Below are 23,306 nucleotides of genomic sequence, written 5' to 3'. Positions count from 1 at the left end.
TTCCTCTCTTTCTTTTTTTTTTGTTATTTTCCACCTCTGGTTTTTCTCTGAGTGTTCGTCTTTTTGTTGTTGTCGGTCTCTTGGGGAGATTAAAGGTTGGAACTCGAACTCTCTTTTTGGTTGGAGAGAGCTGTGGCGTTTCCCTACTGCCCCGTCGCCATCTTCTACAACATTTTTTTTTAAACAATTATCTCACCAACCTTCCTGCCCAGGCTGGCTTTGAACCTTGATCCTCAGATCTCAGCCTCCTAAGTAGCTAGGATTACAGGTGTGAGCCACTGGTACCCAGCTTCCCACATTTTTGATCCACTTACCTTATTATTTATTTATTTATCTATCTATCTATTTATTTATTTTGTTGGTGGTGGGGCTTGCACTCTGGGCCTGGGCACTGTCCCTTATCTCTTCAACTCAAGGCAAGTACTCTACCACTTGAGTCACAGCACCACTTGCGGTTTTCTGGTGGTTTATTGGAGATGAGTCCCACAGACTTTCCTGTCCAGGCTGGCTTTGAACCGAAACCCTCAGATCTCAGCCTCCTGAGTAGCTAGGATTACAAGCATGAGACACCGGTGCCCAGCTTGATCCACTCACCTATTGTAGGGCATCTGGGCTATTTCCACAAATTGTCTATTGTGGATAGTACAGCATGAACCATGGATGTGCAGGTGTCTTTATGAGATGCTGGCTTAAATGTTTGTATATTGAGGATAAAGGACACCAAATAGCAAAAGCAATCTGAATAAAAAGAGCACCAATGCCAGACTTCAAATTCTTCTACAGTCTCATTTGGATCAGAGAGCTCAAAAGAAGATCTGAAACTTTAAATCTATTACAGGAAAATACAGAAAAAACTCTGGAATATATAAGCCTGGGTAATTTTTTTTTCTGGATAGGATGTCAATGCCTGGAGATGGGAAGAATTGACAAATGGGACTATATCAAATTAAAGAATTTCTGCATATTAAAAGAAATAACCAGAACCAGAGAAATAACATATGCAATTGTATGTACATACTTAAAGATAGGAAAGAATTCAAGTGATAAGCTATTTCTATGAATGTAACTTTTGTTCACTTTTCTTACTTTTGAAAAAGTCTTTTTTTCATTTCATTTTATTTTATTTTTTTTGTGAACATACTGTACAGAGGGGTTACAATTACATGGGCAGGATAATGCGTACATTTCTTATCAAGCATTGCAGCCTCCTCCTTTGTTTACCCTTCACATCCCTTCCCAGACTCCCCCCCCCCCCCCGTTTCTCCCCCCCCCCACACCAACATTGTAAAGCTGGTTTTCAACATGACAACTTGTACTTCTCATTGTTGCAACAGGTCTACCTGTATCCTTAAATGACTTGTTTTTCCCCATCTCCTCCACAAGTTATACCGACATCAAATATAGTGAAAGCAGGGGTTATACTGTGGGGGAGGGACATACAAAGCAACAAAGAAATAATCTTATAAATGCGTTAGAAATAAATGCATGAAAAAAACATTAAAATACATATCTAAGGGTTCATTTTCCTAACATCACATTATCTGACCTTTTCCGCTTGACTCATACATATACTAGATATTGCAAATAAGGGAAACCATGGGACCTATGTTTCTTTGGGCCTGGCTTACTTCACTTAATATAATTTTTTCCAAGTCTTGAAAAAGTAATTCTACATATTTCAAATAAAATGAAATCACGAGCAATGAAAGTAAAAAATTAACTCAGAAATAGAAACAGTTAAGTAGGATAGAGCAAAGAAAGAGAATGAATTTTTTGTACACAGAACTTTGTGATTTTTGTACCCAGCACTTTGAATTTAAACTCTAAAGGGAAGAGGGTAAAGAACAGCAAACAAAGCTTGAACTGTAAGTTTCTGCTGGATTTGTTTTTTGTGATGATGTGAGTGTAACAATTCTGTAACTAATTCATAGAATAGTCAATAAAGAATCTAGCAAATGAGTATCTACAGTGTTGCTCTTGGGAAATGAGTTCCCACTGAATAATCAGGCAGAAACAAATGGGTAAAGGGAAGGCAACCAAGCATACTTTAGTGTTGGGCTGGAATTGTAGGTATTGGTATTCTGTTAAGGTTTCCAAAGCTCTTAGAGGTCTGCATTTTGCATTGTGAGGTGGACATGGCACTATCCTGGCAAACTGCATGTTTTAAGATGAAAGAATTAGAAAAACAGCAGATACAGGAAGATACCAGTTCTCCTGAACTGGTCACAAGATTGTCATGTCAGAAGTATCATTCTTAAAACTGGAGGAAAGGAGCATACTTAACTCTGGATATGGAGAGAGGCAGGGGGGAGTCAAATGAACAGGCTTTGCTAATTTTCCCACAACTCTTCACTCTTTATCAGGCCTAGTATTAAAACACTCAGGTGCAATTAGTTTTTTAGGTCTTTATTTTTTTTTTCCAGTCCTGAGGCTTGAAGTCAAGGCCTGGGCACTGTCCCCAAGCTTCTTTTTTGCTCAAGGTTAGTACTCTACCACTTGAGCCACAGAGCCACTTCTGGCTTTTTCCGTTTATGTGACACTGAGGCATGGAACCCAGGGCTTCATGCATGCTAGGCAAGCACTCTACCACTAAGCCATATTCCCAGCCCCCTTTTTAGGTCTTTTTAACTAATATTGAATAGACTTTATCCTTTTCTTTCATTCCAGAGACCCAGTCAAGAACCAGAAGGGTAGAAGAAATATTGTTTCCTCTCCAATATTCCACCATAAAGGTAATAGAACATAACTCTGCTTCAGTCTGCTCCTGTGATTATAACATAATATAAAAAATGCCGCCGGGTGCCGGTGGTTCAGGCCTGTAATCCTAGCTACTCAGGAGGCTGAGATCTGAGGATCGCGGTTCAAAGCCAGCCCGGGCAGGAAAGTCCATGAGACTCTTTTTTTTTTTTAATTATTGCGAAAATACTGTACAGAGGGGTTACAATTATATGGGCAAGATAATGAGTACATTTCTTATCAAGCATTGTAGCCTCCTTCTTTGTTTCCCCTTCCCACCCCTTCCCATCCTCCCCCGCCCCCTCCAATCCTCCTCGTCCCCGGCCCCCCCCCCCCACAAAAGTTGTGAAGTTCGTTTTCGACATAATAACTTGTACATCTCATTGTTGCAATGGGTCTACCTGTATCCCTATTCCGTGAGACTCTTATCTCCAATAAACCACTAGAAAATTGGAAGTGGCGCTGTGGCTCAGTGGTAGAGCACTTGCCTTGAGCTGAAGAGCGCAAGGACAGCGCCCAAGCCCAGCGTTCAAACCCCACGACCCACCAAAAGAAAAAAAAACAACATAATATCACAGATTGGGGAATTTATAAAGAATAAGCTTATTTCTTACAGTAGTAGAGGCATGGAGGTAAAGATCAGGGCACTGGTACTATTAGTTGGTGAAGGTTGCCCTCTGTTTTATGTCACTTTACTTGTGTGTTCTCACATGGTAGAAGGAGGAAGGACAAATGAGCCCATTGCTTGTGTAGCTTTCTTTATAAAGGTCCTAAACACCATTTGGGTTGGCTCTTCCTTCTTGAGTTAACGATTTCTTAAATGTCCCATTACTTACAACTACCATTTTCAGGGACATTTGAACCATAGTACTTTCCATTCCACAAAGTGAATTATCCCAGAGAAAACAACGTAGAAACAGGGGAGGTGGGGTAGGGGAATAGTGGAGAAACCTGATATACTATTTCAGTCAGGTAATCAAGTTCAATCAATAATCAGAAGCCATTTGGTAATATGTGATGAAAATGGCATATGCTGTTGGTTTATAACTATAATCCTGCTGAGATCTGTGAGGATTGCAGTTCAAAGCCAGCCCAAGCAGACTCATCTCTAATTAACCAGTAAAATGCTAGAAAGTGGAAGTGTGAATGCCAGTCTCGAGTGAAAAAGTTAAGGGAGAAAGTGAGGCCCCCAGTTCAAGTCCCAGTCTCAGCATGAAAAAAAAAAAGAAGGAAGAAAATAACACCTAACATTTCTGGTCTTTCTTCCTCAAACAGAATTCCAGTCAGATCATGAGAAAAACCTTAGAAGGAAATTGTACACAATATTCAGACTAGCAAAGTCCAAAAAACTTGTATAGCCAAAAAAAAAAAAAGGCTAAGGGAACATGACAATTAAGGTAGTATCCTAGATAAGATCCTGGAACAGAAAAAACATTAGATAAACCCTAAGGCAAGCCAGTTGTGGTGTTTCACACCTGTAATCCCAGTACTCAGGAGACTATGGTAGGAGAACCACACAGTTGAGGCCTGCCTAGGCTACATAGCCAAACTGTCTCAAGAAACAGAACAACCAAAACCTAAGACAATCTAAATAACTATATGGAACATTCTAATATTAATGTATCAAGTGTGTTCTTATATAAAAATTTAAGAAATTAGTAATAAGAAATTTCTAGGGCTGGGAAGGTGGCTCAGTGATAGAGCGCTTGCCTTGCATGCATGAGGCCCTGGGTTCGATCCTCAGCACCACATAAGCAAAAAGAAAAAAGCCGGAAATGGCGCTGTGGCTCAAGTGGTAGAATGCTAGCCTTGAAGTGAAGAGCTGAGGGACAGTGCCCAGGCCCAGAGTTCAGGCCCCATGACCGGACCCAAAAAACAAAACAAAACAAAACAAAACAACAAATTTCTATGAGGTACACAGGAACTCTATACCACCTGCTTAATTTTTCTGTGCATCAAAAACTGACCAAGCCAGGTCCTGATGACTCACCTCTGTATACCTAACTTGCTCAGGAAGCTGAAATCTGAGGATAAAGATTCAAAACCAGCCTGGGCAGGAAGGTCTGTGACACTCTTTATCTCTAAGTAACTACCAGAAAGTCAGAATTGGAGCTGTGCCTCAAGTGGTAAAGTACTAGTACTGAGTGAAAAAGCTAAGGGACAGTGCCCAGACCCTGAGTTCAAGTCTTAGTACTAGCACACACACACACACACACACACACACACACACACACACACACACACACACACACACACACACACCCTGTAGCAGAATGTCTCTTAATGAAAAATAACTAAGTTTCTCAATGAATTATAGCCATTTAAAAGTGCAATTCGTAACTTCACACTGATGGCAAATAAATAATAAGGAAGGCTCATTTTTCACAGTTGTATCTGAATTGAGTACATGGAGAACTTGAATAAATGGAGAGGAAAATCCACAATTTTTTTTTTTTTGGTCAGTCATGGGGGTTGAACTCTGGGCTTGGGTGCTGTCCCTCAGCTCTTAAGCTCAAGGCTAGCGTTCTACCACTGGAGCCACAGGGCTACTTCCAGTTTTCTAGTGGTTTATTAGAGATAAGTGTCTTACAGACTTTCCTGCCCGGGCTGGCTCAACATTTTTGTAACCAGCATGAACAAGATTAATGGCAAGCAGAATCATTATTGGAAACTGAGCCATAAGATAAAGCTTGATGAAGAGCTGGTTATTTCCATGGATTCAAAGTCTCACCTCACGGATTGCTTATTAGTCATAAGGGGTTTTGAAGAAACTAAGCACATTGATGGGATAATAAAGGTATTACCTTATAATGGACATACATTCCATAATTCTGAAGTAGGATACTGACAAGACCACACCCTCACCAGCATGGTTATTTCAAAAGACGTGAAATTTGGATCTTACCATGGGGAATCAAAAGGTCTGTGTGGGAATTTCTAGTTGAAGTAGTCAGGGGATAGGTTACTTCAATGAACTCTCTTGGTCACAGATGGTAAATATTGTACGCTGTTATGTTTAACTATATTTATGAATCAAAACGTATCATGATGGGTATTTCAAAGAATTATTTAAATATGAAGGGATTCGAAGTTTTCCTTGTAGAAACTCAAAAGGAGTTGAGGAATCCCTTATCATGGGAGTGGGAGGTGACAGGAATAGAAAAGTAGTCCATATCTCTGGACTGCCAATTGTTCAGTCTTTAAAGTAAACACACACTTAAACATCCCTTAATTCTACTTTTTATGTATTGCCTCTATTAATGGGAAAGTTTAGTAAGTGGTTTGTATCTCCCCAAACAAAGCAAAACTTATTTAAGATACTACATAGCTATCTATTTATCTATCCATCCATCCATCCATCCATCCATCCATCCATCCATCCATCCATCCATCCATATATATCTGTGAGCAGGGCCCTGCACCGCAAGCAATTTACACTTCAACAGAAAAGCACGAGCCATAATGATCCTTATTCGTTTCCTCCAGAAACGATAGCAACCCAATTCTGCAATACAAAATGTTGAGTCGCCCTTGAGAAGTCAGCTGATATCCTGTCACCCAGAAAGCCAGAAAACCATGAACTGGGAAGAGCATCTGCCTCTATGTTGAGACGCCCGGCCCTCTCTCCTTCCGGGAGTAGGCTGCTTTCCCACATGAAGTATTTCACTAAACAGCTTCCCACCTCCTGATCCAACAACTCCTTCCGGTCTAGTTTGTACTTAAGTGAGTGCGTGCGTCACGCAATGGATTCTGGGAAAGCAAGTCTGGCTGAGTGAAGTTCTCTAGAGCCCTGGCGGCAGCCGGACTTCAATTCCCACAATGCCTGGCGCTCGAGTTCGCAATTCCTGCCAGGCTAACTGAGAGGTGGCCGCCATCTTGCGTACGGAGGTGCGGCTCACTGCCTCACGTCCGGATTCCTGGTGGTTGAGTCGGTCCTTCTGTCTGCTTTGTGGCGAAAGTCTTATCGTGTTGGTATTTTTTTCTCTCATCGAAAGAGGTTTGTGTTTTTATAGGCGAGGTCAAGGCCCATGCAGAGCTGTGGCGTAAGGTGAGTAGACGCCCCATTTTATGTGAGGTGGGTTGGCTGTTGGTTTCTGGGCGACTCGGAGCCTGTGAACTGAGAAGCCGGCCACGGCCAGCGTCAGCATTCTGAGGCCTGGCCTCAGCGTGTCCCCTCGGAGACAGCGAGATGGGCGACGCGGCTGTGGAGCTCGGGAGGCTTGGGTAGCGTCCAGGCCGCTGGCCGTGTGTGAACGCCGCCCGCCCGCACTTCCGGGTGGTGTGCTGACCTTTCGAATGGGGAAAAGGAAGCGGAGAGGAGGCCGGGGAGGCTCCTTCCGGGAGGATGGCGTTCTCCCCCGGTGTGGCTGCGGCCAGCCGCCTTCCCTACTCGGACTCCTCCCCTCCCCCTTTTCCTCTTTCGTTGTGAGAGAGAGGAACACGGGAGACTCTCAGCTGGTGAAGAAGTAATAAGCTGAACAAACCTGGGGTCTGCTCTCTTCAGGGTCCCTAATTTTGTTTTATGTTTTGGTCACTCGTGGGGCTTGAACTCTGGGCCTGGGCGCTGTCCCTCGGCTCGCCTTCAGCTCAAGGAGAGACCCCTCCCACTTCCGGTTTTCTGGTGGTTAAGTAGAGATTAGTGTCTCTTGGACGTTCTTGTCCGGGCTGGCTTTGAACCGTGATCATGAGTAGCTAGGATTACAGGCGTGAGCCTCCGGCGCCCGGCAGGGTTCCTAATATTAAAGAGAACAAAGTTTATGTTCCGGACACACCAATCATGCCAGACTTCTGTAAGCGTAACGTGTTCGTCTTGTTTAACCCTCCCTGCCCCCCCCCACCCCGCCCCGCCCCAATAGCTTTCTTCCCTTCCCCTCTTCGTCTTCCTCCTTCTCCCCTCCCCCTCCCCTTTGTCATTTCCCTCCCTCCCTTTTTTTGTACTGGTCCTGGGCCTTGAACTTGGTCTGGGCGCTGCCCTTGATCTAGTGCTTTACTACTTGTCCAGGAGCTCCAATTCTGTTTTTTTGTTTTTGTTGTTGTTGTTGTTGTTAATAATTGGCGGTAAAAGTCTCAGACTTTCCTGCCCAAGCTGCCTTCGAACTAGGATCCTCAGATCTCAGCCTCCTGAGTAGCTACCGGCTTCCCTTCTTTTTTCTTTCCAGTTACATACATCACTTGAGAATTACTTTTACACTCATAACTCTCAGACCACGGGCCTACAAAAATCATAATTTCTGTCATTTTAACCTTAGGATGCTAAAGCGATGTGTTTGTTGAGGTTTGGGAGCTGAAGCTATATACTTGAAAGGACAGAATGGTTTAAATAGGAAGGTGATTATGATGCAGTTTAACATCCAGTTTGGATACAAAATTTATTTACGATACACATCTAGTTATTCAACTTTGCAAACAAATTCTTAAGTTCTCTAAATTTTGAAATGGATTGTTTAAATATCTTTAAAAATATTAATTTAGAAGAGACCCCCCCCTCCTATAATTAGGTGATAACAAACTTTAAAGAGTTTGTGATTATAAAATTAAAGTTTGTGGGCTGGGAAGGTGATTCTTCAGCACCACATAAGCAGAAAAGACCGGAAGTGGTGCTATGGCTCAAGTGGTAGAGTACTAGCGCTAGCCTTGAGCTGCAGAGTTGAGGAACAGTGCCCAGGCTCAGAGTTTAAGTTCCACGACAGACAAAAACATACAAACAAACAAAAATAAAATTAAAGTTTGTAGTTGGTAAAATGTTTTTCAATTTTGTTATCACAAATTTAAATGTTTATTTCTTGTTGATGAGCTAATAATTGTTTGCTTTTTTTACTTTTCAGATGCCTTATGCTAAAATTGAAACTAAGTTCTCTGGACCTGGAGAAGAACTAACAAGTGAACCATCCTATAAAAAATTGAAGTCAACTACAGAGGCTTGTGTTTTCCCTCATCATGATAGTGCTGATTTTCACAAAATTCAACAGAAAACTGGAAATAATTGGGTCCCTGTGGCCGTAATTGATGTCAGAAGACATAGTTATCCTGAGGAAGACAAAACCCAAACTACAGATTTGCTGAAACCTGTGCATGATGAGACACCTGGTAATAAACTAGATGTTATTGAATCCACTGGTTCACAAGTTTTACAAAGTGGAAACCCTCCATTAGTATCCACAGATGATGAGATATATAGCACAAGTAAAGCATTCATAGGACCCATTTACAAACCCCCAGAGAAAAAGAAGTTCAAGGAAAGAAATCAGACTAACACTCTCAGTGGTATAAATGGCAAAGGAACAAGAGAGGAAAAACAGAAGTTCAACGCCAAAAAGCCAGAGATTGACACTGAATTATCCCAGTTTTACAAAGAAATTGAAGAGCTTGAAAATGAAAAAGATGATTCAGAAGAAAGTATTTGTAAGGAACTTGAATCTTCTCAGGAACAAGTTATTCCATGTTACCAGCGCTATAGTACTGATATCTTAAAATCTGATGACATTAAAGAGCTCTGTACTACTTTTCAGGCACAATGTGATTATCAACAGTACTTAGAGAATGAGCTAGGCCACTATTCTTATGATGAACAAGAAATACCTACATTTTGTGATATTTCATTTACTTCCTTCAGGCCTGAGTGGCAGTCAATGCATCCTTTTATAGTACCACATGGTCCTCCTCTTCCTAGTTTTAATTACCATTTAAATATTCCAAGATTCAGTACTTCACCAAATCTACCACCAAATATTTTCCCTGCTCAGGATAACTCCCTGATGCGAAGTGGGTATTATGAAGATAGTTGTCATGATAACTGGGATTGTTTGACATTTGATCAGAGCAATGAATATACTGTTACTGAAAATGGTAGTAATGTTCATCCCTCTAGAAATGGCTACAGTGTGCAAGATGGATATATGAGACATGATTTCTATGAAATCAGACAAGGATTTTGGAAGGACTCTATTGACAAGTATAGTGAAACACATAGATTTGTGAACCAGCAGTTTCAAGAGGAAAAGTTAAATAAATTGCAGAAGTTACTTATTCTTTTGAGAGGTCTGCCTGGTTCTGGGAAAACAACATTGTCTCGGTAAGTAAAGGATGCCAAGGGAATACTTGGTAATTTGTTACTTAAATAATTATAAATTAGGGCTGTGAAGGTGGCTCAGTGGTAGAGTGCCTGCCTTGCATGCATGAGGTTCTGGGTTCGATTCCTCAGCACCACATAAGCAGAAAAAAGCTGAAGTGGCACTGTGGCTCAAATAGTACAGCACTAGCATTGAGCTGAAGAGCTGAGGGATAGCGCCCAGGCCCAGAGTTCAGGCCCATGACCAACAACAACAAAAAACAATAATTAAGTACTTGTAATAAATAACAGATGTTTTCATGTTTCTAGTAGAAGAAACGATCATTTGTTGAACTTGAAAATGACATCTAACATTGGAAATATTCCTTAAATGTATTCTAGTAGGGAAAAAGAATTGTCCTATATTTTTATATTTGGTTTCTGTTAAGGGCTTTAAAATTAGATGTGCCATGTATACTTGTGACAGTGATGAAAGCAAATGCTACTTGAGAACTTAGGCTAGTGTTTTAAAGCCAGCTAATTATTCAAGGAAAGTTGGACTGTGCTAGATTTATGCTTTGTCTCCTCCTACCCCACTTGGTGATGTTGCTCAGGCTTTGGTGTTAATGAACGAGCAATATTTATTTTCTTGGAGTTTGAGAATGACATAACAGAAGGAATTTCGAGTGTGTTAAGCATTGTGCTGTGTTCATACTATTTAGTAGCAGAGTGAACTGTCTTAGTTTTTAAAATTTAAGGAGTTTAAGTGAGTTAGTGGAGTTTCTTGTTTTTATTTACATTTTAAACATAATGTACTTGAGTATTTATATAGTTGTGGAAAAGTTGTTCACTTGTGAGAGAAAGCACCATAAATTCTTCAGTTTTATAGTATTTATACCAGACAAGGAAAAACTATTTGATATTGTTGGGTTAAGATAAAAAAAAGTTCAAAAAACTACTTTGCAAATGTTTTTTATTTACTTATAAGATGATCTAAGTCTAAGTAAATGGCTTTTTAGAAAAAGGAAATTTAAAGAAAGATTGAATATAAAGATACTTCAAGCTAGATTATAAACTATGATCTTTTAAATTTTGGTTTTGGAATTTTGATTCCTCACTTTTTAAAAAATACAATTTTATTAAGGTGTTGTACAGAGGGGTTGCCATTTTATAATTCTGTTCATTTTTGTGAAGACTTTGTACAAGAGATGTATTTGAGCTCTTTAGAAAGAATGCAGTTGTTTAAAAAAATACAGATTTAGGGCATAATGAATAGGTAAAATTTGGAAATTGGATGGAGTATGTTAGGACCACTTAACTGGGAATGGATATAGAAATAATACAAGAAAGAAATGTTTGGAAAATATTGGAATGTGTTGAAAATACAGGTGAATAAAATAGTAATTCATTAAAGTTTCAAGGAGTATTAAATATAGGAGATGATAGACATGATTATACTTAATAAGTTTTTGTTGTTGTTGTTGGTCATGGGGCTTGAACTCTGGGCCTGGGCGCTGTCCCTCCACTCTTCAGCACAAGCTCAAGGCTATTGCTCAACCACCACTTGAGCCAGAGCTTCCCGTTTTGTAAGTGGTTTATTGGAGATAAGAGTCTCAGAGTCTCACGCACTTTCCTGCCTGCCAGGGCTGGCTTTCAACCATGATCCTCAGATCTCAGCCTCATGAGGAGCTAGGATTACAGGTGTGAACCACTGGCACCTGGCTAATAAGTTTTTTAATTTGAGGAATAGATAGAATATTTAAGAATTGAAACTTAAGCCAGACTTAGTAGTTCATGTGATACATATGTGTAATCCTCAAGTTACTGGAGAGAATGAAACATTTTATATCAACAAGTACATTTGTGTTATAATTTTCAAATTTACTGAGTACTTTGATAAATTTTGGGTGATGAGTTATTTTTTATTTTATTTCATTTTTTTTATTACTTTTTTTTTTTTTTTGCCAGTCTTTGGGCTTAAACTAAGGGCCTGGGCACTCTCCCTGAGCTTCTTTTGCTCAAGGCTGGCAGTCTACCACTTGAGCCACGGTGCTACTTCTCGCTTTTTCTGTTTATGTGGTACTGAGGAACTGACCCCAGGGCTTCATGCATGCTAGGCAAGCACTCTACCACTAAGCCACAGTCCTAGCCCTAGTATTTTTATTTTATAGGAACAAGTAGGAGAAGAAAGTGTAGATTAACTTAGGAAAAACTACATTAAAAAATGAGATCAAAATATTAATGTTGCAGCTGGGAAGGTGGCTCAGTGGTAGATTGCTTGCCTTGCATGCATGAGGCCCTGGGTTTGATTCCCCAGCACCACATAAGCAAAAAGAAAAAAAGCCAGAAGTGGCGCTGTGGCTGAAGTGGTAGAGTGCTATCTTTGAGCTGAAGAGCTGAGGGACAGCGCCCAGGCCCAGAGTTCAGGCCCCACGACTGGACCCCCCCCCAAAAAAAAAAAATTAATGTTTTTGTTTTTCCTCTTCATCTTCACTTTTTATTTATTTATTTTTGGTGCTTGTACTAGATCTTGAACTCAGGGTCTTACATTCTTGCTTTGCCCTTATCACTTGAGCCATGCCTTTAGTTCCAGCTTTTTGCTGACAGGTTGGAGTTAAGAATCACAGATTTGTCTGCCTGGCTGGTTTTGAACTGCAGTCCTCATATTAACTCTTTTGAGTACTAGATTATAAGCATGAGCCATTGTTGCCCAGGCTCTACACCCTCAGTTTTAGTACCTACTGGATATATATAGCCCTATATCTCACTCCTGACTTAGAGTGTTTGCCTCTCCCCTCAAGTGCTAAGGATCAAACTCAAAGCCTTGTGCATGTTAGGCAAGCATTCTACCAACGAGCTACATTTCCAGCCCCAGGTATACCTCTGTAGATCACCACTTTTTGGAAGAAATGATGTTGCTTATTTGGTATCGGATATAAAGCCATATATTCTCTAGTGAAGAATGACATATGGGAATATCTTGCAATACAAGCTTTGAAGAAAGAAAATATTAAAGAATTGGTAGAGCCAGGCACCAGTGGCTCATGCCTGTGATCCTAGCTATTCAAGAGGTTGAGATCTGAGGATCACCATTCAAAGCCAGCCCGGACAGGAAAGTCCTATGAGTCTCTTATCACCAATAAACTAACAGAAAAATTGGAAGTGGTGCTGTGACTCAAGTGGTAGAGTGCTAGCCTTGAGCTGAAGAGCTGAGGGACAGCGTCTAGGCCCAGAGTTCAAGCCCCACAACCTGCTGGAAAAAAAAAAAAAAGAATTGGTAGATTTAGCTGACTTGAGGCACTACATTAAAAGATGCTGATGTTTAGGTTTTTGTTTGTTTGTTTTTGTCACTTGTGGGGCAAGTGCTCTTCCACTTGAGCCACAGCACCACTTCTGGTTTTCTGATGGTTAATTGGAGATAAGTGTCTCACGGACTTTCCTGCCTGGGCTGACTTTGAACCTGTGAATATGGAAAACCAACTATATTGGTAATAGAATATATTAAAACAAAGATGGTACATCTCCCCTTTCTTGTGTGTGAAACTTCTTTTTGTATAAATTTTGACAAGCCATTCTAGAATTCATGAAAATGCAATAGGGGCAATTTGAAAAAAGTGATAAAGCTTCTACCTTCTACCAAAAACATCTTGAAACAGTAATTAATAAAAATGTAATTAGGTTCTGGGAAGGTGGCTCAGTGGTAGAGTGCTTGCTTTGCATGCATGAGACCCTGTGTTATATTCCTCAGTACCACATAAGCAGCAAAAGCCTGAAGTGGCACTGTGGCTCAAGTGATAGAGCGCTAGCCTTGAGCTGAAGAGCTGAGGGACAGCGCCCAGACCCAGAGCTCGGGCCTCACAACGACAAAAAAAAAAAGTTTAGCAAAAGAACAGATAATTAAGATTACAGAATCTAGAAATATACCTTATATTTAAGATAATTTAGCATTTATTGAATTGGCATTTTAGATGATATTTTAGAGTAAAATATTCAGTAAATATTATTAGGATATTTGGTTATCAATATAGAAGAAAATATATTTAAAACCTTGTATTGCGGTATTTACAAAAAACAAACTTCTAAATGGATAAAGGCTGAAAGTTAAAGAGAAAAAGCTAACTTAGATGTGGTGGCTTACAATTGAGATCTGAGAAGGCAGAGATTTGGAGGTTTGAAGTTAGAGGCTAGCATAGGCAAAATGTCTTACTAAATCCTCATCTCCATCAATAAAAGTCTAGTATAGTGCTACAAATGTGTCATCCCAGCTATTTGAGCAGACAAATAGGAGGACAGCTGTCCAGACATAAATAAATGTGAGACCCTATTTGAAAATTAACTAAGCAAAAAGGGCTGAGGGATGTGATTCAGATGGTAAAGTGTCTGCCTAGAAAGTACAAGGCTTTAGTTCAAACCCCTGTTCCACCTCTAAAAAAATCCTAGAAGAAAATAGGAACTTTTTTTTTTTTTACACTGGAGATTAAATTTGGCTTTGTGCTCGCTAAGATGACACTATCACTTGAGTTGTACTTTCAACCCCTTTTTGCATGAATTATTTCTTTTTTGGGGGGAGGGGGGATCCAGTCGTGGGGCCTGAACTCGGCCTGGGCGCTGTCCCTCAGCTCTTCAGCACAAGGCTAGCGCTCTACCACTTGAGCCACAGCGCCACTTCCAGCTTTTTTCTTTTTGCTTATGTGGTGCTGAGGAATCAAACCCAGGGCCTCAGGCATGCAAGGCAAGCGCTCTACCACTGAGCCACCTTCCCAGCCCTGCATGAATTATTTCATGCTAGAGTCTTTCTTGATTTATGCCTGAGCTGGCTTGAGCTGCAATCCTACTTATGGTTCCCCATGTCTCTGGAAATGACAGGCATCCACCACTGCTCACAGCCATCATGCTTCCTCAGTAGCTGGGGAAATAGGGCACGTGCTACTATGCTCAACTATTGAGTGAGAGAATCTCACTTTTATGCCCAGACTGGCCTTCAACAATGATTCCTTAATCTTCACCTCCCAAATGAGCCACTTTGTGTAGAAGAAAATACGAACTTAAAAAATGTTGAGAATTTGGATAAAACAGTGAGAAGAGACATTATTTAAGAAATAAAGTGACAAAACTTGAGAAAACATTTCTTTATTATTTCTTTGTTTTTGGCTTTTGCAGTTTTTTGTTTGTTTGTTTGTTTTGGGTCCGGTTGTGGGGTCTGAACTCTGGGCCTGGGCGCTGTCCCTCAGCTCTTCAGCTCAAGGCTAGCACTCTACCACTTGAGCCACAGCGCCACTTCCGGCTTTTTTTTTTTTTGCTTATGTGGTGCTGAGAAATCGAACCCAGGGCCTCAGGCATGCAAGGCAAGCGCTCTACCACTGAGCCACCTTTCCCAGCCCCTGCAGTTATTTTTGTGTTAGAGTAAATAATATTCCCCAAAGATGTCTATGACCTAATCCTTAAAACTCTGTTGTATGGGGGCTTCCCAGCCCCTGCAGTTATTTTTGTGTTAGAGTAAATACTATTCGCCAAAGATGTCTATGACCTAATCCTTAAAACTCTGTTGTATGGGGGCTGGGAAGGTGGCTACAAGCTAAGTTTTGCCACTCACAGTTAGAAACTAGGAAACACAAGAAAAAATTTTCTAGAGCTTCAAGAAGGAACACTGGGCTACCTATACCTTTTTAGTTTAGTGGGTTTTGTACTACTGACCTTTAAAGCCATAATATAAATTCCTTATTGTTTTATGCCACCAAGTTTTGGCAATTATCACAGCAGTCATAGGAACTATGACTTACAGTTAAAGAGATAGATTCTCTCTCTCACTCGCTCTCTCAATTGGAAACAAGACATCTAATTTAACATGTTAAGAAATATTTACCCTAGCTAGATCCAGTCCTATTTCAAGGAGGGTCAAATGCCTGGGCAAAGTCTTAGACAGACTTAGGCTTGGTCTTGAAATAGGAAGAAAGCAAAACTATGTAGTAGTAAATGAGGTAAAGATTTCATAAAGTGTCTTTTACTTAGATATTTTTGTCTTTAGAAATCACTTTAGATGCACATGGATGTGTTAAAAACTCACTGTGCAGCTCTTAGAAATTTTAAAAATAGGGCTGGGAATGTGGCTTAATGTTAGAGTGCTTGCCTAGCATGCAAGAAGCACTGGGTTCGATTCCTCAGTTACCACATAAACAGAAAAAGTTGGAAGTGGTGCTGTGGTTCAAATGGTAGAGTGCTAGCCTTGATCAAAAGAAGCTCGGAGACAGTGCCCAGGTTCTGAGTTCAAGCCTCAGGACTGGCAGAAAACAACAACAACAACAAAAGAAATTTTAAAAATAAATTATAAGTCAGGTACCAATGGCTCACACCTGTAATCCTTGCTACTCAGAAAGCTGAGATTCAGGGATCTCCATTCAAAGCCAGCCTAGGCAGGAAAGTCTATGAGAAACTTAACTCTAATTAACCACCAAAATTTGGAAGTGGAGCCATGACTCAAGTGTAGAGTGCTAGCCTTGAGCAAAAAAGCCCAGTGATAGTGCCCAGTCCCTGAGTACAAGCCCCAGGATTGATGTTAAAAAAAAAAAAAGGTAAACTTTTTGTGGGTCTCTCTTTTTTTTTTTTTTTTTTTTTTGGTTGGTCGTGGAGCTTGAACTCTGGGCTTTAGCTCTTCACCTGTAGACTAGGACTCTACCACTTGAGCCTCAGACCCACTTCCGGCTTTTTCTGCTTATGTGGTGCTGAGGAATCAAACCAAGGGCCTCATGCATGAAAAGCAAGCACTCTTATCACTGAGCCACCTTCCCAGCCCCCTCTTTTGAAGAGCAGAGTTCCTTGAGTGAGAAATTATAAGGACAGAGTATTATAGTAATTCATGATTGCAACATTTATTATGCAGTTTCTGTAGATCAGAAATTTGGGTTTAGTCTGCTGAATGCCTTTGATTCAGGGTTCTAACAGTTTAAAGCTATAATCACGTGTTGTCTAATTTGAAGATGGCTTAACTTAAGGATGGTATGATTCCAAGAACTCACAGGTTGTTGATAGGACTGTTCTTTGTGAACTTGGGTTGAGGACCTCAGTTCCTTACTTGGTATAGGCTGGAAGTTTCCCTCATTTCTTGGCTATTTAGACCACTCTTCATTCAAATGAAACTGGTTGTTTTTTTGTTTTCTGTCAGTCATAGGTCTTGAACTCTAGGCCTGGGCACTGTCCCTGATCTCTTCAGCTCAAGACGGGCGCTCTACCACTTGAACCACAGTGCCACTATTGGTTTTCTAGTGGTTATTGGAGATGAGAGTCTTACCGACTTTCTTACCCAGCTGGCTTTGAACCACAATCCTCAGATCTCAGCCTCCTGAATAGCTAGGATTATAGGTGTGAGCCACCCTCACCCGGCTGCAACTGGTTTTTTTTTTAAGTGAGAAAGCAGACAAACCAGAGTTTAAGACAGAAGTGGGTTTTTGTTGTTGTTTTCTTGTATTGGTACTAAGGATTGAATTCAGGGCCTCCTTCCCACTCTTACTTGGATGGCTTGCTACTCGAGCAGTGCCTCTACCACTTGAGCAATGCCACCCGTGCAACATTTTTTGTGTGCTGTTTTTTGTTTTTTGTCGGTCCTGGGGCTTGAACTAAGGGCCTGGGCACTATCCCTGAGCTGCTTTGCTCAAGGGATAGCACTCCACCTCTTGAACCACAGTGCCACTTGTGGCTTTTTCTGTTTATGTGCTACTGAGGCATTGAACCCAGGGCTTCATCCATGCTAGGCAAGCACTTTACCACTAAGCCACATTTCCAGCCAGCAATTTTTAAATATAATTTTATTGTTATTACTATTAAGGTATTTTATAGAGGGGTTACCATTTCATAAGTCAAGTAATGAGTACATTTCTTTTTTTGGTCAGTGTCATCCCTTCACTACAACACTTTGCCAATTAATTATAGAGCCTCTTTATAAAGCCTACTCTACCAGGCTTTGAACTGTGATCATTAGAGTTCAACTTCCTAAGTAGGTAGGATTATAGAGATGATGCTGTATTTTATTTCTTTTTTATTGTTTGAGATAATTCAGGAACTTGAAAAAGATGCATTAACAGTCTATGCTGGCAGGTAGGAAAATAAATCTCTTCAAGCTAAACTTTAACTCTTGTGATTTATATACTTAAGAATTTGATCTATATACAAATTTGCTCAGATTTAATGTTGACCTGATTTAGTGATAAAGTTTACTGCTCTTGCTCCTTAATTAAAAAAAAAAAGGTTGGTGAATTTAAACCATTTCTTGGATGTAAATACGTTACTATAGGTACAGATAATGGTATTAACATCTTTTTTTAAAGCCATCTGCAAGAGCAGACATGGTCAAATATGGTCTTTCCTAGATGGGCTATGATGCTTAATCTTAATTTCCTTTTGTATCAAATTTGAGCAATTTTAATACCAAATATAAGTACACTAAGATTAAAACATAGGATACTGGCTGGGATTGTGGCTTAGTGGTAGAGTGCATGCCCAACATGCATGAAGCCTTGGGTTCAGTGCCTCAGTACCACGTAAACAAAAAAGGCCAGAAGTGGTACTGTTGCCAAGTGGTAGAGTGCTATCCTTGAGCAAAAAGAAGCTCAGGGACAGTACTGAGGCCTTCAGTTCAAACCCCAGGACTGGGGGAGGAGGGGAAACCCAAAACCAAAAACATGGACACTACTTGACATTATTTAGATAGTGGATACTGTGTGTTTTAAAATGTTGCAATACAAATGTTGTTTTAAAAGCTTTTTATAGTGGCTCTAATTGTGAAGATTTATATAAGAAATGATTGTTGAAATCTGAAAGCTTTTTAACATTTTTTAGCTCCTGTGTAATTCTGTTTGCAATATATCTTAAGAATGAATAGCAGACAATAACTTTCTGTATGGTCTATTTCTCATGGTTATACATTTTACAAATAGCACCTTATGATTTCTTTTATTAACAGAATTCTACTTGGTCAGAGCCGTGATGGCATTGTATTCAGCACTGATGACTATTTTCACCATCAAGATGGGTACAGGTATAATGTTAATCAACTTGGTGATGCCCATGACTGGAACCAGAACAGAGGTGTGTTTTAGGCCAAATCTCTTGAGATAGAATATATTTGGCTAACAGTCACAAGACATAGGGTTTATTCCTGACTTAATTTTTACCAGCTGAATGATGTTTGCAAACTATTTCAGTAACTTGGAGTCCCAAATTCTTTGTCTGCAAGAAATGATGATAAATTATATTTGCCCTACCAGATCAAATTTGTTGTGAAAATTGTAGAATTTACCTAAAATATGTTTTGAATTATGAATGTTTTACTAATAATAGCTGATAAAAGAATAGCAGTATGCCATATGTTAATGAGTTTTATATCATGAATAAATAACGGATACTATTGTTACATGTTATAAAAGTTATTTCTCCTAAAAATAATGCCAGTGTATTTCACATCTCAGTACAATACTTGTTAATATTGGAAGTTTTTTATCATTGATGGTGTGCTGTAAGAAAACCTATGTAATACATTTGTTTTTAGAATATGTGGGTCAGTTTCTTTTCATCATGAACAGCAGTCTTGATTGTGGTGGTCAGTTACTTGGGGACTTTTTTATATTAAGTTTACTTACATGAATATCCATTATGCATAAACTGCAATTGCAAATTGGACATTCAAGTATTAATTTCTGTAGGTAAACCTTACTAAGTCTAACATACACAGGAATATTCCTAAAAGAGAAACAAGATTATGTTGAAATAGATGGAGGGCAGTGAGGATAATGAAAGGGATATTGTTGATCAAGGTACATTATACACAAATTGATAGGTTGAATTGAAACTTCTTTGTTCAATTAATTATAGATAATGAAAAAAGAGAAAGAAAACATTATCATAGAAATGAAACCACAGTAACTTTGAATTAAAATTAAGATTCTATAGAATATTATATTTACCTCTCCAAAATTTGTAATTTTGGGAATTCTTTAGTTTTTGTTTTGTTTGTTTGAGGGTCCTGAGCTTGAGCTTTTTTGCTTAAGTCCAGCATTCTACTACTTGAGTAACAGGTCTCCAACTTTTTTGTGGGTTAATTGAAGGTAAGAGTCTCACAGACTTTCCTTTTTATACTTATTTTGAACTGTGAGTCTCAGATCCTGGCATCTTGAGTGGCCAGGATTATGGGAATAATAAGCATATATTAGTTACACAGTAGGGGAGTTCATGGTTCATGTGCCATTTCTACTCATGTATACATATATTTCAGTCAGTCTCCCTCCACTCCCTCCCTCCAACGGGTTTCATTGTTCCATTATTGGAAACAACAGGGCCTGTTTCTCTTTCTTCATTCTTCTGCACTCCTGGTTGATCAACAGCTTTCACTGATTTTTTTTTTTTTAAATGTATAGTTGCAATGTGTTTCAATATTATTCATCCTCTTATTTCTAAAAAAAATATATCCCTGAGCCTTAGACTCAGAGATTATAGTTTATAGATTATAGGTCTATAATGAGGCATAAACATTTTTTAATTCCTCCAGATTATTCTAAAATGTGGTCAGAATTATATTGATTTTCAGCTACGTATGTAAATACATAACACTAAGTTACTATTGTTTTGTGCTGGATCTGGGACTTGAATTCAGGCCCTGGGCACTGGCCCTGAGCTTTTTTTTGCTCTTATGATAGCACTTTATAACATGAGCCACAGCTCCACTTTATAACATGAGCCACAGCTCCACTTCCAGCTTTGTTTGTTTTTGTTTTGTTTTTGTGTGTGTGGTTAATTGGAGATGAGTCTATGTCATTCTCACTGGCTTTCTTGTCTGGGCTAGCTTTGAACTGTGATCCTTAGATTTCAACCTCCTGAGTAGCTAGGATTACAGGAGTGAGCTATCAGCATCTGGTGACAATATATATCCCCTCGACACCCTGACCCATGTCTCAGAAAAGAAAAATTCTGAAAATTACATTTAATGGATTTGAAATTAACCTTACTTAATCATTTTTTTCCCCCTGTTGGCCGCAGTGCTTGAACTCAGGGCCTAGGCACTGTCCCTGAGTTTGTGCTCAAAGCTAGCACTCTACCTGAGCCACAGTGCCACTTCTGCATTTTTGAGTAGTTTACTGGAGATGAGTCTCAAGGGGACTTTTCTGCTTGGGCTGGCTTCAAACCAATCCTCAGGATTGGTGATCCCAGCTTCCTCAGTAGCTAAGATGACAGGCTTTGAACCACTTGCCACCTGGGTTCTTTTTTTTTTTTTTTAAAGTGTGCCTCATTGTAACAGTGATTCTCTTCTCGTGCGAGAAGAGGTGGCATTGGACTAGGCATAGAAAATTTAGAATAAAATTACATTCTACTTTAACTCCCCAAGTGAGCATCATAGTTTTAAGAAAACAAGATCAGTTGAACTGTGGTGTTGTGTTACCTGGTATTATAAATAAACAACTTCTTCTAAGTAATAAGGTTTTTTTTGTTTGTTTGTTTTGTTTGTAACCACAAGCCTTTGTTAATTAAAAAACATCACTTGTAGATAATTAAATACTTGCACCACCATTTGCATTTTCTTAGTAAACCATTTTCTTAGCTCTGCTTGTGGGGGGGGGTGGGAGAGGGGGGGAGCTTGAACTCAGGGCCTGGGCACTGCCCCTGAACTTTTTTTGCTCAAGGCTAGCATGATACCACTGAAGCCATAGCTTTTTTTCTGTTGATATGGTACTGAGGGATTGAACCCAGGGGTTCATGCATGCTAGGCAAGCACTCTACCACTAAGCCACATTCCCAGCTCCTCAGCTCTGTGTTTTAACCTAACATATTTAACTATTGTGTTTCTGTATTTTAATTATTGCCCTTTCATTTAATAATCTCTGACTTTTTAGATCAATACATTTCTACTTTTGTATTTGGTCTGGATTAAATTGTAATTTGTTCCTTTATCACTTTAATTTCTACAAATGAAACTTTAGTCTAGAAGTGCCATTAGCTCTAAGGTCACCAAATTTTCTTAAGGTGTCTTATAGCCAATTTATCAAACCAACACTCAGTCCAGGGAATATACCTAATATGGTTAAACCTCTTAATTCCCTCTTAATCTAGTAGAGCCCATATTTACCAGGACATTTACTCAAGAGATTGTACCGTTTTAGTTTTAAATATGAGATGTGTGACACATTTCTTAATAGTAAATATTTAAATTTTATTTTGTATATTTCAGCCTAATTTTTTGTTGTTTTTGTTTGTAATATATTTTCTATTTCAGCAAAACAAGCTATTGATCAGGGAAGATCTCCAGTTATAATAGACAACACTAATACACAAGCTTGGGAAATGAAACCATATGTGGAAATGGTAAATATGAGATGTGGGATTTTTTATTTTTTGGTCTTGTGAGTTTCTTATTGTAAATTTTTGGTTGTTCTTTATTTTTTTACTAGTTTCAACTCAGAGCTGGGACACCGTCCCTTAGCTTTTTCTGTTCAAGGCTGTTTTACCACTTGAACCACAGCACCACTTCTGGCTTTTTGCTGGTTAACTGAAGATACGAGTTTTTCTGCCCCAGCTAGCTTCTAGTTGTGATCCTCAGATCTTAGCCTTTCTGAGTAGCTAGGACTATAGATGTGAGCTATTTGACTGATCTTTATTTTTAAAACATTTGTCCTTGTTTTCTAAGAAGTTTGTTGATTTTCTTTTTTTTTTTTTTTTTTTTACATTGGAAAAGGTGCTTATGATGAAATATACATATACTTGTTTTTTGGCTTGAATAGTAATTGGAATTTGTTCAGTTCAGTAGTCTTAATATTTTTTTCCCAAAACACAGTATTTTACAATATAGCATTGTTCTTGATTGAGCAAACTTAGAAGTGTTGTTTAAATTAAACTTATATTTATCTGCCTTCTTTTTACTTTTAAGAACTGTTCTATGGGTTTTGTTTTTTTTTTTCCTTTTCTTTATGTAGGCCATAGGAAAAGGATACAGAGTAGAGTTTCATGAACCTGAAACTTGGTGGAAATTTGATCCTGAAGAATTAGAAAAGTAAGGCACTCAAAATTCTTTTTTGAATCTTCATAATTTTTTTTCTTTTAGTTACCTTCCTTTATGTGGCCAGTTTCTTTCCTAGCCTTTGCTTGTTGACATTACCTGTTACTAGGAACTACTGCTTTTTATTTTCTCAAGAGGAACATTGACTTAAAGGTTTTTGAGGAGTCTTACCTTGTTAAAATTTATCAGACATGCTTTGTTAAATGTTACTTTTCTTAACGTGAATTCCTCCGTCTTGTTTATTTAATGCTATTGTGGGTCTAGGAAACATTGAGGGTAATAAACCCCCAAGATTTTTAGCTAGGCCTCTTCTCTGCTTTGCCCTTTTTCCTTCATCTCCCCATTTTGGTCTCCGTCATCAGTTTTATCTTGTTCTTTCATTGTCTTTTTTTTTTTTTTCCTTGTCTCAGATTTATTACTTCAGGTCCTTAATTCTACACTAAGATCCTTACAATCAGCATGATTTGGATTTTTTTTTAATGGGGGGGG

At 39.2% G+C, this 23,306-nt stretch overlaps 1 protein-coding gene across 2 annotated transcripts in view; it reads left to right on the top strand.

Moving 5' to 3' along the window:
- Positions 1-6,590: 6,590 nt before the first annotated feature.
- The window catches only part of LOC122112540 (NEDD4-binding protein 2-like 2), a 69,459-nt gene continuing 52,743 nt past the window's right edge, over positions 6,591-23,306 (top strand). Inside the window, exons 1-5 of one of the 2 annotated variants that reach the window (XM_042685364.1) lie at positions 6,591-6,784; positions 8,562-9,808; positions 18,738-18,862; positions 22,038-22,126; positions 22,735-22,811. In XM_042685364.1, coding sequence (XP_042541298.1) covers positions 8,562-9,808; positions 18,738-18,862; positions 22,038-22,126; positions 22,735-22,811 — 1,538 coding nt within the window. In that variant the 5' untranslated portion in view covers positions 6,591-6,784. The remainder of the gene's footprint in view (positions 6,785-8,561; positions 9,809-18,737; positions 18,863-22,037; positions 22,127-22,734; positions 22,812-23,306) is intronic. The other variant, XM_042685363.1, reaches the window with a different exon arrangement.

Source organism: Dipodomys spectabilis, unplaced genomic scaffold, assembly GCF_019054845.1.
Source record: "Dipodomys spectabilis isolate Male_0828 unplaced genomic scaffold, ASM1905484v1 ptg000095l, whole genome shotgun sequence".
NCBI classification, from domain to species: Eukaryota; Metazoa; Chordata; class Mammalia; order Rodentia; family Heteromyidae; genus Dipodomys; species Dipodomys spectabilis.
Note: the sequence above shows the minus strand (reverse complement) of the source record. Positions and strands in the feature narration are given on the sequence as shown.